At 44.3% G+C, this 16,518-nt stretch overlaps 2 protein-coding genes across 48 annotated transcripts in view; one reads left to right on the top strand and one right to left on the bottom strand.

Annotated features, from left to right (window-relative positions):
• WNK3 (WNK lysine deficient protein kinase 3) overlaps positions 1-16,286 on the top strand; it is a 99,929-nt gene extending 83,643 nt beyond the window's left edge. For all 47 annotated transcript variants that reach the window (XM_083482707.1, XM_083482718.1, XM_083482698.1 and 44 more), the window contains 5 exons: positions 1,929-2,389; positions 4,471-4,682; positions 5,133-5,234; positions 7,124-7,326; positions 8,739-16,286. In XM_083482707.1, coding sequence (XP_083338833.1) covers positions 1,929-2,389; positions 4,471-4,682; positions 5,133-5,234; positions 7,124-7,326; positions 8,739-9,068 — 1,308 coding nt within the window. In that variant the 3' untranslated portion in view covers positions 9,069-16,286. The remainder of the gene's footprint in view (positions 1-1,928; positions 2,390-4,470; positions 4,683-5,132; positions 5,235-7,123; positions 7,327-8,738) is intronic.
• The window catches only part of LOC310696819 (uncharacterized protein), a 234,548-nt gene that overhangs the window by 169,856 nt on the left and 48,174 nt on the right, over positions 1-16,518 (bottom strand). The gene's annotated exons all lie outside the window — the stretch shown is intronic.

Genomic DNA, 16,518 nt, shown 5'->3' on the forward strand with positions numbered 1-16,518 from the left:
GATTGGGGAGGAACAATCTTCACGCATGAATCAAGCATGTTACAGCACTGTACTAGAGATTAAAAAAGGAGGTGTTCTTCACATTCTCTGGCCTCAGTCACCCTTAGGCTCAAAGGAAGTCATAAAGGAGGTGGAAGCACTGCTTGGGGTGGGATCATTTCCCACTCTACAACCTTTCAGGCTGCAAGGTCTTGCCAGACTCCCTGGACTCAGATGACACATGCCCAGTACAGTCCTCACCGTTGCACAATGTAGGAGGCAAAGGCTGCAGAATTGGGCAGTAGCCTTTTGAGAACACTGGCTGTTCCTCAGAGGGAGTGTGAACAATACCAGATCAGCCAGCCTCTGCACTCTGCTGAGGCAACAGTTCTCCTTGTGTGTAAATGCGAGCACATGAGCCAGCACCATCTGTGGTGCTCTGTCCAGGGTCCTGAAAAACCCCTGACTTGCCTGTTGTGACTCTCTGCTACCAGTAAGTGTGTCTGCTACAGTCAGCTTCCCCTGAGCCTTGAGCTGTGTTCTTGCAATACGTGTGGCTTGCAACAGGTATCATGCTCAGCCTACCAGAGAGGTAACCTCCCTAATCAGGGTACATGAATATTTAGAAGCTTTGGAACCTACATTTGGGAGTATGAAAAGTGCTGAGGAACTTATCTATAGATTTCATAGCAACATGCAAAGGTGATGAGAGGAACTGTCTGCCTACCTGCAGTGACTAGAGAAAATCCTGCAACAAGCGGTCTCAGAGGTGGCATGATGCTTGACCAGATGGGTCAAGGGAGTGTTGTCCTAATACTAGAGGGGACTCTCTATGATAAACAGTTCTTAGTAAAAAAATTGTCTGAAAGAGGAGTTACCAGTGCCTATGGGTTCTTTTCAGATAATGAAAAGGGCTGTGTCTGTTGCTCCATCTCTCTGCAGTAATTCTTCATGCACTATAAGTATTTTGCATTCTTATAGTGTATCTTTCCTGATGAACCGTATGTAGGTCTGTATCATGTAGCTCCCTGTGCTTTAAATTGCTGTACGTTTTCCCCCTGTCTGTCTCTCACTCTCTCTGTTCCCCCATCAATGTATTGCAGTCCTTATAAAACCACTCAGTTTTGTCTTGACTGTGGATAGTTTTGCTGCAGTTGCTATAGGATCTCCTAGCAGGCCTTTGCAAGGCATATTAATGCATATTAATTCAAAGTAGTTTTTAAAGAAATCTATGAAGCTGATTATTGGCAGTTTTCTTAGTGTATCTGGTATTTTCTCTTTGAAGTCCTCTCTTCATAGATATTTAATACATGGGGTGAGGGGAGTTTATTCTTTGTTTGGTGTGGTCTTTTTAGCAGTAGGGTCAGCTGACATTTATGTCCCTGTAGTCCAGGTCTCTCTTGGCATGACATGATACACTGTTTCCCCCTTTTTCTGAATGGAAGATAAGAATTTGCTCTCCTATTTAGGTCATGTAAGTCAAAGCTTTTGTGTGCATTTAGTAGCTAACATACATAAAACCTTTTTATTTGTGCAAGGTGTGGTTGAACATTAAAAAAATGCAATATTTTTAATATTTCATATTTTAAATCTATTTTAAATGATATTGTTATAAATGTATCTTGTTCCCGGGTTAAGCATTTGGAGATAAAGTAGGTTAAAAATCCAACTAAGGAAATGAAACCCCAGGAATCCTGGCTCTTTGCAACCCCTGCTCATTCCTCGTCGACTCTTAACCACAATCTGAGGCCCAGTAGTACAAGTGTGTCATGTTGAAGACACCAAAGTGGGAGCTGCCGCCTGGGCTTGTAGTTGTAAAAAAAATATTCCTTGGGGACCAAATCCTGCCCATTTTTCTGCCCCACACTAGGTCAACTTTTCTATAAAAGGGAACCTACTCAGCTGACGTTCTCTCTCTCTTCCTCTCTCTTTCTCTGTGTGTGCTTCAGGTCATCACAGTGCCACAGGCTTCAGGTGGTTCAGATAGTGAACCCTGTGAGATGCCTCCTTCCTCAGAACCTGGTCCAGAAGAAGAGGCTCCCAGAAAAGGAGAAATTGCTATGTTGGCTGGTGCCATGGGTGAAACCGATGCATCCCCTACCACCCCTGAGCAGCGGGACCTGGAGGAGAAGTCTGCTATCGCTAGCAGGATGCAGTCCTTCTCAGAGCCATGGGCCAAAGGCAGTTTTGTGCGGAAGCAGCCTAGCTCTGACAGTGAACTTTCTGCCCCCATGGGCGGTAGCCTGGAGGGCTGGGAGCGAAGCCAGCAGTCACAAGAGGAGAGGGATGGCACCCACGTAAAGAGGCGCAGTTCACTCTTTTACTCCCCCTCTTCCCCAATGAGCAGCGATGATGAGTCTGAGATTGAAGATGAGGACCTGAAGGTGGAGCTGCAGCGTTTGCGGGAGAAGTAAGGGCACTAAAATGGGGCCTTGTAACATATTCGTCAAGGTTCTCATTATAACGAGGGACCGAAATGTGGAAAGGGTGGAGCAGAGTAAGACTTTCTTTGTGCTCCATTACATTCATTTTTTGATTTTGAAGTTAGATAATATCACAAAGCTTCGGTAAGTCTGGGTCTGCTACTTCCAGATGATTCTGCCACTATTTAGCAAGCCAGATTGGATGGCCATTTGATGAAGGAATTCTCAGGTGATCTGTCATGCAACCAATCAATGTAACTGAATCTACATAAATTTTCGTATGAAGGAAACTTATTCTGAAGGGGGGGGAATCGTTATTTCTTCTTTTTAGATTATGTATAATTGCATCATAGTAGTCTTAATCTTAGAAGTGGCCTTCCCTTCTGGGTGAGAGAAGGAGCAATGCCTCTTTTAAGAAGGAACTTTCAGCCACAGAGTTGTAAGTACTTACCTTACAAATAATTACCTTACAAAATATTTTGCCTGGTTAGCAAAGGGCAGCTTTTTAATCAAGCAAAAAAGTTAATTAATACATCAGTCTAGGTGAATCTATTAAACACTGCAGCCCTTACTATAGATGTGTGATGTATTAAGTAGAAGTAGGGCAGAGCAACCTTATCCTCTAGTACCCTAGGGAGACAGGGAAGCTGCCACTATACTGGCACAACATTTGCCATATCCAACCCTTGCCCGTCACAGAAGGTGGGTGGGGGACACATGGCTCTGAAAAGAGTTGGGTGGAGCAGCAGCAGCTCCACCCCCAGCAGCCATGGCAACGCCACCTGCCCTTGAACATTTAATTGTGGCCAATGTGGCGAAGTCACGGAAATGCCCTATGGCCACCAGACAGAGCCAACTGACTCATGGTGACATAGGGGCACCCCTGCTACACCCCTGCCCCACCCCCCGCAACACGCAATCTGCCAAATATACAATGATGTCCCAGCACCTTCTGCTGTGTGAGTGGCCAAGAGCCGCTGGCATCCCTGAGTCCAGTTCCTCTTACACTGCACACTGCTGACAAGCACTGTTTTTCTTCACAACACAAAAGAAAGGAAAGAGAAGCCATATAACACAACATCCGAAGTGCTGCCTTGGGAGAACGCCTGCAAAGGGATGAGAATTCAAGGCCACTAAAGGAGAAAAATAGCATTTTGCCACTTGGGGAAAGGGAAGGAGCAGGATAGGCCCAAGAGGGGCCACAGCCACACATTGACAGCAGCGGCCTCCAGTAACTCACACTGTAGAGAAAATGGTTGGGAAACGAGAGATGCAAGAGCATGCCCCAACAAGGGGAATATGACCCCCATGCACTTTTAGTATGCCTGAGCCAGCAATAGTCATCACAGAGGCAAAAGACAGGGAGCTCGTGCGCATGAACCCACACTGGAGACGCCACAGAACAGTTCCCTGACTATTTAGCCATAGCAGCAAACAGGAAGCAGATACCTTGTGGGACATTTGCTTCCTTCAGTTTCAAAACATATGCTGGATTGAGACACGTCAAATAAGCGATTCAGTGAAACGCGTTGCAAACTCATACAGGGAAATCCGGTAGGGAAAAGACAGGACTCCACAGCGCCATCTGATGTCACAGTGTCAGATTACATATACAATGCATATAGAATGCTTTTTCTTTACCAGTCTAGCTGAGTCCATAGTCATATATACCAGGAACACATGGGCTGCAGGAAAACCCCTCACCTGTGGAGCAGCTTAAGTTTCCCATGCTGTGTGTCCCAGGTCTCAATAAAGAGTACAATCCAATGCTACAAATGGGGGGCGGGCAGACTTAGGAACTGCTGAGCCAATCAGGAGGAGCACTGCATCGGCCAATAAGTCCTTTTGGCCCACCCCTCCCAGAGCAACCCATGTGAGTGAGGAGAAAGTAAAGGAGCTCCTAACCCTGAACCTTAGCACAATCAAAGTCTTTGCCTGCTCCCTGGGCTGAAAGTCTCACAGATGGTCCATCACCCTTTGCCTGCGTCAAGTGGCTGCTGAGGGGGTTATAGAGTAAGCCAGGGCTTGGCTTTGTCCTAAGGCTTTGTCCTCTTCCTTTTCTGTGTAGACACATTCAGGAGGTAGTGAACCTTCAGGCTCAACAGAACAGGGAGCTGCAGGAGTTGTATGAACGGCTGCGTTCCATCAAAGATAGCAGGTCAGAATCCTCTGACATCTCCCTGCAACTGTCGTCTCCACGCCGGCCCAAGTCTTTCAAAAGCAAGCTGCGTAGCAGGCCACAGTCTCTGTCGCATGTTGACAATGGCATCGTTGCTCCCGGTAAGAGATGGGAGTGGGAGGTGGTTCAGAATATGGGTGCCGGTGTAGGGAATTGTTAAAACTGAAGGGTTCCTTAATGTAGAAGAAAAGTCCCAAGTTCACAAATGCATGAAAGAGTCCGGTTCACAAGATAAGCTTTCCTTTCCACTTTGCATTCTTTGCCATGGGAATTCTATATTATTTCCTTGTTGGCTCATTACACGTGATGCAGCAAAAGTCTAGAGAGCTTTCCCATTGCCACTTTCCTTTGTTATGTTTTGCCCTGGTGAGCTGAACTTTTCAAAAATCTCTTGACAATAGTCACTAGTTGGATGCCCAAATCCCTGAGACAACTTTGTAAATATTACCCTTGGATACAGATCCATTCATTTGTCATCTTCTCCATTCCCACCCCATAGTTTTGTTACCTCTAATCATGTGCCTCCCCCCCAACTTTCCTTCGCCTTACAGAATGCTGTTGTGCTACCACTGCTGCCTCTGTGATAGACTATCAGTTGAGCATTCAGGCCCATTTGCTGCACCAGAGCTGTTCACAAGCAGAGACTAGCCAAGGTATTTGCACATTCCATTCTTCTCTTCTGAAATGCCAATGCTTTATGTTTAATATCTTCCTGTTGGTAGATGACATCTCTGCAACTTCACCATGCAAACACAGAACCTGATAGCTAGCATTGTGGTGTGTGTGTGTGTGTGTGTGAGAGAGAGAGAGAGAGAGAGAGAGAGAGAGAGAGAGAGAGAAATATAGTGTGTGTAAAAACAAGTTTCTAGCTGCCATGACTGAGAGGCGATTCATATTTTATACAGTGCTTTTGGTACACCAGTATTTGCCGTAAACATCTAGGGTTTGAAAAGGGGATACATACTTCAGTACATGTTGTAGAGGCATTGCAGGAGATCGCAAACTTCTGTGGCTTCCAATCTTCGCATGTTTGGGGGATGCACCTCTTTCCACTTCACTTGTTTCTGCTCATCCTGTCAATGTAGTGTTGATGCTGTGTAAATGGTGAAGCTGAGAATCTGGGAAATAAGAAGGCAGTAACACAGGCTAAACCTTTAAAACACATTTTTCTTCTCAAAAAAATCTCAGCTTGTTTAATGGCTGCTGTCAATTGTAACTGTCAGGGGTAAACTACAGTGTCAGAATTATTTGGGGGGGGGATGTGCTTTAAACGTTTAATGTATTCAGAAGCCCTGAAACTGGAGCCTGTGGGGAAACCTTCCCACCATTGGGTAGGACTGACCTACCTAGCTCCCTCTTTCACAACCAGCTACCATTTCCTGCTCTAAACTATGGCCAGGCCACCTAACCTAAATCCCCTCGTTTTTCTCTCCCCCTGCTCCTCCTGTCATTGATTTAAAAGCAAATCTAAATTAAACAGCAACCTACATTTGGAGATAAAATAAAATAAGCTTATATATGCAAATCTGTTGAAGTGGCAAGGCTTTCTCAGAGCGCAAATCTGATTTTCTTTGCTACGGAAATATGTACTTTTTGAAGTTCAGCATCACGGTCCTGCCTCTCATGATCGCTCTTCCCCTCGCCCAGTGGCATCACGTCGGTAGGGCCAGAGGGGCAGTGACCTCGGACGCATTGGGGTGGGCATTTTGCTCCTCACTGTCCTGCCAGCCCAGCGCTGCTTTGCAATGCCGCAGGACTGTGGGAGGAAGACGCAACAGACAGGTGCCCTTCCCTGTTCGGGGTGCATGCCTGTTGCATCCTCCTCACGCCAGGGGCGAACGAAGGCGTGTGACACCTGGGGCAGGGCGTCGCTACGTAGGGTGCATGTGCGCCGTCACTACGTACGATGCATGCGCTGCATGTAGCGACACCACACATACGCTGTACATAGTGGTTTGTCACTGGCGCCGCTCCAGCGCCATATGGACGGTGCCGGGATCCTCTGCTCACGGCTGCAGTTGTGAACGGAAGATCCTCTACACGCGTTACGTACAGCGCATGCGACGCCGCACATATGCTGTACATAGCGGTTTGCTGCCGACACCGGAATCCTCTGCTCGCGGCTGCAGCAGAGGCACCCGCGGGGTGCCTTCTTGTCACCCCCCAACATGGCACCTGGGGCGCCCTCCCCCCCCCTTGTTGCAATGCCACTGCTTCACCCAGCCCTGCAGCATTGCTAAGTGGCGCAGAGCTGGAAGGCAGAGTGCGCCCTTAGGATATATGTGCGTTGCGCCCTCCAAGGGCTGCAGGTGGCAGGGGCGCAGTGCAGCCCTACTTGGTGGCAGGGGGAGGGCACTCCAGCGGCATTAGTGGTGAGGGCTCTGTTCACGCACACTCCACTCTGGGGCACGTGTACCCACACCAGCCACGCAATCTACGCCGCTGCCCTCCCCTGTGGAAAGAGACCCAAACGGCACATCCCATTTTTACGGATTGTTTCTGCTTTCTGTAATGTGCTTTAAAATATTTCCCACGCCCTTAGACCAGCTCTGCATCGTCAGCAGCACTGCTTCTTGTCAGCAGACGACAGCCAGTAAGAAAGGGATGTTCACAGATGACTTGCACAAACTGGTGGACGACTGGACAAAAGAAAAGGTGGGGAACTCCCTTATCAAGCCAAGTCTCAACCAGATCAAACAGAACAAGCATCGGCTGGACTCCGACAGCTGGAGCAAAGTATATGAGGTGAGGGGGGTGGGATTTCATAAAATAAAGTTCACAAGGGTGAGCTTGTGCAAGCTGAGATACCTTAGCTGTTGTCCTGCTGGGGGTGACCTTGCTCACCACCCCCACTTAATCATTTTCACAACCTAGGCATTATGGGGAGGCACCTGTTTTTCTCTAACTATTACACTATGTGTAATAGCTGGAGTCCATGTGAACTCAGGATTGTCACCTCTTCAGGGAGGGGAGGAGAGAGGGTTGCTCCTAGGTTTAATCTCCAAAACTAGCGGAGTGGATCTAAAGCAAAGAGTTATAGAAGCTCCCCCCCCCCCATCTTGCATTAATGGACCTGGGAAGCCGCAGAAGGACGGACAGATGGAGGAATGGGGACACAGGCACCACATAAGTTCTAGGATGCAGAACTGGGAGCAGGTGTCTAAAAAGAGTAGCTTCTCCCTATAAAATTGTATAAGTCTTGGAAAAGAGATAAAGATCTGAAAGGAACATCCTTGCTGCCTCCCACGTGCCAGAATTTGTGCTTAAGTGTGTCTACCCACCTCTTAGAGTCTCTACAACAGATGGAAATGTTACCACCTTGAGAGCCATCTCCAGTTCAGTTAGACTGGAAAAATCCAGGCTTTTAGCTTTCATGGTGATCATGAGGATTTATTTATTATATTTGGCTCCTGCCTTTCCTTTAAGGAGCTCGGCAGAGTTCAGGCTGCTCTCATTATTTTATCCTCAGAACAACACTGTGGAATAAGTTCAGCTGAGATGCGATGACTGACCCAGTGCCACTCAGTTAACTTTATGACTGTTTGAGGATTTGAACCTGGGTCTTCTTAGTCCTCATTTGACTTCTTCGCCACTGGCAGGGTTGAGTTGTTTCACTTCCTACATTTCAATCCTCTCCTGTGCTCCTTTGTTAGGAGGATACAGCAACAAGGTACAGAATCAATTGAAGCAATGACTTCCTCTCATTTTAAGTAGTACCTCAAGTAGTGCCTCTTTCCCTGTGAACCTACCAGACCCTGAGATCAACTTCTGAAGCCTTTCATCATGTGCCTCCTCCATAAGAGGTCCAGAGGGTGGCAACATGAGAACAGGCCTTTTCTGCAGTGGCTCCCGATTTGAGGAATGCTTTCCCCACGGAGGTTTGGCTGGCACCTTCATTATATACCTTTAGGCGCCAGGCAAAAACTTTCCTTTTTAACCAGGGCTGATTGACATGCCCTGTTAAAATGTGGGGGGGGGGGGCGGGGTGGTTATTGGGTTGTTTTTGTTTCTATGATGCATTTTGTGTTTTTATATTGTGATTTTAAGTTGTGACCGCCCTGAGACCTGCAGGTATAGGGCAGTATACACATTTTAATAATACTAATATCGTCATCATCATAATAATAATAAGTTTCTTGTTTCTTTTGTTTTTAAAGACGACAACATCTACAGTGGGCTACACGTCCACATGGATTTCCTCGCTTTCCCAGATCCGAGGGACCGTACCAGCTGCTTTGCCCCAAGGACTTCCCCTGTCCCCCTTTACCGGCACACTATCGCCATATGGAGTACCCCACGTATGCCAGTATAACACCATGACAGGGACAACTTACCCAGTGCAATGGGTGGGCATTTCAGGGACAGCCCAGCAGTCTGTTGTTGTCCCTGCCCAGCCTGTGGGACCATTTCAGCCAGGGATAAGCATGCCAGCCTTTCCAGCATCACCTGTGCAAAACCCAGCTCCCATCCCCCCAAGTCCCAAATGAAGGCGGACGGCTAAAAGGATGATAGATATGGGGACTGTGCCTATAACTCATGATTCCATTCCTCTGCCTTGCATTCTGCGGCCTGGATTTTGGGGTGAATTCCCCAGAGCAGCAATGTGGTGGGAGATTGCCTTTGCATTCTCTTATTTGAATACTTGATATAATATTCTTTGGGGGGATTTTTTTAATATCATACTTGAGAGAGCTTTGGCCTGTGCATCTCAATCTTCCTGAGATGGACAGCATGCCCATGCGCTGCTTATTAATGACCCTTCCCTGTCATTCTGGCCCCAGGTCCCTTGAGTTTTTGAGGCTGATAGCAACCCTTTTTAAATTGTTCACATACTGGCATTTGAGTTAATTTATTGAAGGAGTGGGAGCAGCAGGGAAAGTGACACTTTGGATCCTCTTTTAATTTTACATTTCTGCCTGGTTTCATTGGCAACTTTCATTGATGGGGGGGGACGGATTTTATTTGCAGAAAGATTTGCTGTCACTGAATCCTGTCTTAAATTCTCCCCTCTCCTACCCCAAATGACAGGCCTTTTACAGTTGGAGGACCACTGAAAGAAGAGACAAAAATGCCACCTATTACCTGTTACTGAAAGGCTTGTAGTTGTTCTTGAGCAATTTAGCACAGCTGTTTATATAATGGCAGCTCAATCCTCATACGCACATGACATTCAGTGGATCCTTTGGGGCTGTTGGACTAAACTTAGTATTGAGTTTGGGGATGTAGCTTTTTAAAAATTTATTTTGCAGTTAGTTTGTTGTGGTGGAGAGGAAGCTGCAGAAAGGGTGGGAACAGAGTGGGAAATAGCCAAATGGTATTTAAAAACATCTCCCATCTCACGCCTTTGCCTCTCTTTTATGATCCATACTTCACAGTTTTAAGGACTGAAAGTTATGCTTGGAAGAGGTGCACAGAGTTTTGCATTGAGTTGACTGCCTTACAGTGGATTTGAATGGATAGATGCTCTTGCTTTTGATTAGTGTTGTCTCTTGCAGCATAAAACACCTAAGTGGTTGCTGTGCTTTGATCACCTACTGCCAAGATTAAGAAGTCCCATCTTTACGGAGAACTTTTGAAAATTGAGTAGGTTGTACATGCATTTATGGTGGCAAGAAAGTAGTGCCAGGGTCTGCTGTGACAGGCTTTCTGGTTTTCTGACTTAAAGAGAAAAATGTGCCCGTTCAAAAATAGCAAGAGATCTAAAACTATTTTGAATAGGTTACATGCATGGAAGTCCATTTCCTGCTGGAGTCTTGTACCTCACATAACCCCCTTATTTTATAAACTATATTTCAGCTGCCCTATAAGGACCATGCTTGCAAGTTCATCTCTGCAGGAGACTAAGTCAGTTACATTGACCTAATTGGGCCAAGGGCAATGGGACATTGCACTATAGTTTAAACAATGGTTTAGCCTACATGAGTACCTTTCTCTTTCCCCATCCCTGACTGTGGAGCCAGGAAATAAGGTGAAGGCTGGTTTATCATGATGTGACATGTGAATCCTCACTTATGGTTTTTTTCTGCCCAGAGAATAGAAGCCAAGGTTTATTCTTGGCTTACCACATGATTTATCTGCAGGAAACAAACCACAAACTGAATTCACACATCACAACAAGCCAGACTCTGGCTTGTTTCCTCCCTTGCATGATATAGTCCTGTGTTTTAAACCATAGTTTATTTTAAACTATTATTTAATGTTACATGCGAACTGGGCCATAGACTATGGAGGTCTTAATTTACTGAGTCTTAAGACTATAAGACTTATAGTCTTAAATTTTTTTCAAGGTAATATTTCGTGTAGCAGTTGATTCCTTTGGACCCCAGAATTCTTGAAATATATTCCTGATACACACCTTGACCTGTTTTCTCCCTTGATATATCTAGACTGATATGTCAGGGAACTGATATTTCAAGCTCTGGTTCACTTTGAGTTAACAAAGTTAAATGGTTGTCTTCGGAGTGCTGTAAGAGATTTGCAATGCTGTTGAACATGGATCTGGCTTGCTTTGCTGATGAATATTTAGAGAATGAAGAGGAGGGAGGCTGTATTTCTCTAAAGTAAAGTTATTTGGACTAGATAAATCCTGTTTAAAATGATGGGATTAAATAAATCAGAGTACTTTGGTTTGGGCCTACCTGTAATCCCACCCCCCCTTTTTTGGAGTAGCTGCAGAGACAAGCTACTTGTTTGAACTCAGCCTCTCAAAGGGACACTTGAAGCTCCTGTGAATTTGGGAGCCTCTGGAAGTTTTGTGGCTTTCCTTCCCTCCCCACCATGAACAAAAGATCCTGTTTCCCATGCATTATGCAGCCTCCTTGTTCTGCCTGCAAAGATTTGCAGTGCCTTGTGATAGATAATCTTTAGTATCTTTTCAGATTTTTACTGGAAAGTCAAAAAAAGTAGTTCTAGTCTTTTGAAGTTTGATGATGTTTAAACAGCGCATTGCTGCATCTCTCATTAGGATCTGCAGCAGCTGAATTATATATACTTTGGGGTGGGGGTTCAGTTTGAAGAACTGAGAGAACAGTGTTATGTATTTTTTCTTTCTTTTTTGTTTGTTTGTTTTTTAAAAAAATGTTCCCCTGCTATCTCTTTTAAAACAGACACTTTGACTACAAATACATGTTTTCTAGTTAGGATAACTTGTAGGAAAGCATGGAATTGTGTGCTGTCTTTGAAAACTGTTGCCAAGTTAGCCGACTTGAAAGCCTTGAAAACACAAATCTGCTAGGAAATGGTAGAGGGCCTTATTCCCCCCAGCAATTGTGTGTGCCTTGGGTACACCAGTGGTACACCAGTGTTTTTTGTGGCAGACGTGCACAGTGCAAATTGCAAGCATGTGTCCTTGAACACTGGTGTTCATGTGTCAGGGTTCCATTGGTCCAATCAAGGTTTCCTGCTTATTGTTGTAAATCTCACGTTGTGTCTTGTGCATTGAGCCATCTGACCATTCCATGCTGCTCGGAGTTCCCAGAGCCCTTGCTTCACATTTGACAACAGGGGGCTCCCTTTTGCAAATCCTGACATGGTTTGTTCGTCTGTCTCACTTCTGATAATGGAATGAAAATGGTGGTCATGAAGTAACCTATGTTCGCCAGTGCTTACACCACTGTCTGTGGCATTAAAAGCTAGGATGGAATTAAGGATTACGTAGGGTGAGTGGTTGCTGCCCCAAAGAACCGCCACCCCTCTCCTCCATAACCTCTGGCAAAGGAACATGTGATGTGACATCATTGTGCTCACATATTCTTTTTGTAGAGTATGTGGGGCTACTGTTTTCAGCGGCTGCCATGTGTACTTTGTAACATCTGGTTTCCTGCCATATGTGGCCAGAAATCAGAGGATAAGTCCATACCAGGGTGTGATGGAGCTATTGTTGCCCTTAAGTGTGCGTGATTTTTTCCCTGCCCCACAATTCTTTGGTTAAACATGTGTTTGTGGGATTTTGAAACATAACCAAAGCCTGTTTGACCATTGGTGACAGTAGAGGGGGTGGCGAATCAGTGCACAGTGGGCAGTGATGCTTCTTCTCATGTCGCCTTCAAACTTTGGGGGAAATAAATACAAGCTTGACCTGACTCCCATCTCTACAGCTGGGGAGACCTGAGTGAACCACGGTCTAGAAAATGGAGAGAGGCACTGAAATGTATGTTTGACAAAACAGGAAAAATATTTGGTATGTTTTATATGTTGGGTTTTGAATCTCTACATTTAATGCAGAACATTTACTATCCAGTCCCCCCCCCCCCTCCTTACATTTTGCTGTTCTTTCAAACCTGAATCCTGACAAGGATCAAACTGTGAATTTGGTTTTGGGTTTTAAAAGGCACTTTTTCTGCTGTGATGCTTTGAGACTAAGCTTGTATGATATTAATGGAATGTATCATTTTAATAACTGGGTGGATTTTTCAGTTGTATTCCAGCTGAGTTGCTTTTCCATGTTACATTTCAAGTTTCATTTTCTTATCTACCTCATTTGTTAGTGCTGTTTCAGTCTAGGCTGTGAACTAAACTACCATTCCTGTATATTTCTTGTCTATTTTAAATTTGAGATGGTGTTTTTACACACATGGCTCTTCACTCCCCGCCAGCCCATTTCCCTGTTTGTAATTTGGCACTAGCCACTCAAGCTGTTTACTGTTTTAAGGAGGATATTTAACTTTCACAAGGAAGACTTTAGAGATTTATTCATCACATTGAGTTAAACGTACAGCGACATGTGAATGCAGAGAACAAGTCCATGCATTGTCTACTGTATGTTGCAACTGGTTGTGGCAGCTTAGCAAAGTGTGTGACCCACTGCCTCATTAGTCTTCCATTTGACAATGGGAAAAATTAGTGCAAAAAGCTTGCTTTGTTTAGGAAGGAATTCTTCCTTTGTATATGCATTGAATTATTGCTGACAATTAAACTACCGAGGGCAGTGCCAACATAATGCTCCTGATCTCTTAACCATGGTCAAGGGATCCACAGCAGAATGTGCAATTGCACTCCCTTCTTCAGTCTGTACTTTTTTGGGGTGCAAATTCCTCCCACCCTCCCCTTCTGCTGGCCTGGCTCACAGTTATAGTTTGCGTTGGCCCCAATCTCAACAGTGGTTAATGTTAAAACAAGGGTGTGCTGTTTCCCAGCTAAAGCCAAATTTCTGGTTAAAAGCAAACCCCCTTGTATTAGTCACAGCTAAGCTTTGTACCGACATTGGGTTGGATCCAGAGTTTTTGTTCAGTTGATGGTAAGACTTCCAGTGGGAACAGGGAGGGAAGCAATTTCCAGCTACTGCCTCGCCCCCCTGCAGCCCCCAAGTCTGCTGTGGCCTCCCAATCCGCTGGAGCAGAGTTAGGATGTGAGTTGGGGGGCTGCAGGGGGAATCACAGAAAACGGATTGCCTCCCTATTGCACTGACAGAAAGAAGCCTAATCATCAGCTGAGTGACTCTGTTGGATGCAACCTGTTACCTTTAACTGTGATTAAGACCGATGTGGAGGGAACACACGGTCTCATCCCGCAGCTTGATGCCTTAACCAAGTTTAAAGTGTTGGGAGTGTTAGATTGGCATAGGCTCTGAACAAGGTGTGCAGGGTACCTTTGGAAGGCAGGGGCCTTCTGTTGCATTTAGGCAATAAAATGATACATTCCTGGTTATTTTGAATTCTGAAACCCAGCAACACTGTTATTGTAAGTGCTGTCATTTTTGTAGGCTGTACCTCTTTAAAGGTGAATTGTATGATTTCAAAGTTGCTTCAGTTAATCAACTGAAGTCCAGTTTAGCATCTCTCCTGGAATGTTGTCGTGGGTTTTTTTGTTTTTTTGCAAGGGGGGAAGGGTTGCGTATTTTTTTATACTTATACAGCAATTAGATGGTGGAATGGCAAAACTGATTCTGTAAGGAGTCACTATACAGACTTGGGTCATCCCCTGCCTCCTGGTTGTCTTCAAAAACTATTCTTCTTAGTAAATATTTATGGTGTCTATATTCCACCCCACACCTATAATTTATTCACATTTCATTCTATAAGAAGCTATAACTGTGAGCAGTGTAGTACAATAAAATTGGTTCACCAAACCAAATTCTACCCCTTGCATGTGAACAGTTGTTCACAAGGGCCTGGTACAACTGATGGGATGCTATTCTGCCCCTGCTCCCTCTAGAGCCCTGAGAATAAAATGCTGCTAAGGCATTATGCATTTTCTACTTACTACCTTGCAGCTCTCGTTGAAGCTAATGGAACTGATCCAGCTTAAACCAGCAATGATTATCGCATATAGTATGTAAGAACAAATCCCCTCCTTTTTAAAAATCACCATTTATCTTATCCTTTTGGGGTGGGGAAGGAGTTGGTTTCCAATGAAAAAAAAATCTTTTAAAGGCCAAGCATGAATTTATAAACTGTCTGCTAAACGGAGGCCTTACTTGTATCCTCCCGCATAAAATGCTTCCTTGACAGGATGTATTTCTTATGTAGAGACAATCTCCATGTAGAAAAATGTGGAATATGGCCATGGGCAACTTCTTTGCTGCAAGTCAGTAGAAAGCATGACTTTGGAAGCCAGTGCCTGTAAGAACCTGTATACTTGCCATATACTTCACATATGATGATGGCCAATGCTTTTCCTACAGTGAGATTACCTGTATGTAGGAAAAAAATATTATGCATGAAGTAGCCCTTAGTGATGGTGCAGAAAGTGCAGAAAGTCCTGTGGAGCACGTTGTGGCCTGTTACGCTTCAACCAACCCCTTGTAGGGCACTTGTTATATATAAAGCTCTTTTTTCTCACTTCCATCTGACAGAAGGAAGAAGATGGTGGCTGCAGAGGAGGGAAAAAGAGGTCTCCCTGTCCTGTCAAGTAGCAAGGAAAAACACTTTTTATTGGAATCTGTGGTAAAATATATCCGAGTTGTACCACAGATAGAGGCAAGCACAAATATACATAAATTGTTGGAAGAAAATGCAAAAGAGTAAGGCTTTAATTCTCCCTTCTAGGGCCATAGATTTAATTTGCAAGACTAGGAACAAACCTCTGTTTTTGTATTTTCAAAGCATCCTAGAAGGGTGTTGTTTTGGTTCATTTATGCCTTAGAGAACTCCTAACCATACATTTTGGCAGCCATTTTGGAAGTGCAATTGTCTTTGAGGTTCCTAATGCAGCTTCAAACAAGCAAACAAAAGACCTCTCAGTTAAAACTACTATATTCTATTTAAAAAAGGTCTTTCATTCTGTTTTTTTGTTTTTGTTTTTGCTAGAGATTGCTGAGGAGCATGCAGGCCTACTAAAACAGCATGATAAATTCAGGTATATGCTGTGAATAAATGTCTCCTTAGATTTCCATACTTGCTAACAACTTCTGAATTTCAGAAATATTTTTTATGTATGTGAATTATACTTTAATGTAGCATCTTAGGACTTATTTTTAAAAAAACCCTTTCTTTACTTTTTTACATTAAGGCTGAGATTTTTATGGCTGCATAGAGGATGCAGGTGACCGGTTCATTGTTAACAGGGATGAGGCATCCCATTCAGTTTTTGAAAAATCATAGCCCAGAACTTTATGGTAGAAAACGAATGTCTTTTATCAGCAGTTGTTTCCATGTGTTTTTTAATTATTTTTGCAAGCTGTGAGTTGACTTCATTTGTACACAACCATTAACAAATATTTTTTTAAACTGTTATAAAGGAAAATAAAGGCTGTGTTGAAAAAAAAACCAATTAAATATAGTCCGGATGTTACTGCAATTTCTGCTAAAGAGGGGTGAGGGAAAGCCATAGGAAATAAATAGTATTGCTGGAAAATACAGTGTAAATATTAGGGTATTGTGGCTTCTTTCTTAGCAATACTTGTTCATCTACTAATTCATTGAAACATTGCATTTTAGATACATTGAAGCCCGGGAGCGAAAACCTCAAGTGCTATGGAAGTTTGGGATAGGAAGTATG

Source organism: Podarcis liolepis, assembly GCF_965112155.1.
Source record: "Podarcis liolepis genome assembly, chromosome: 17".
Lineage (NCBI taxonomy): Eukaryota > Metazoa > Chordata > Lepidosauria > Squamata > Lacertidae > Podarcis > Podarcis liolepis.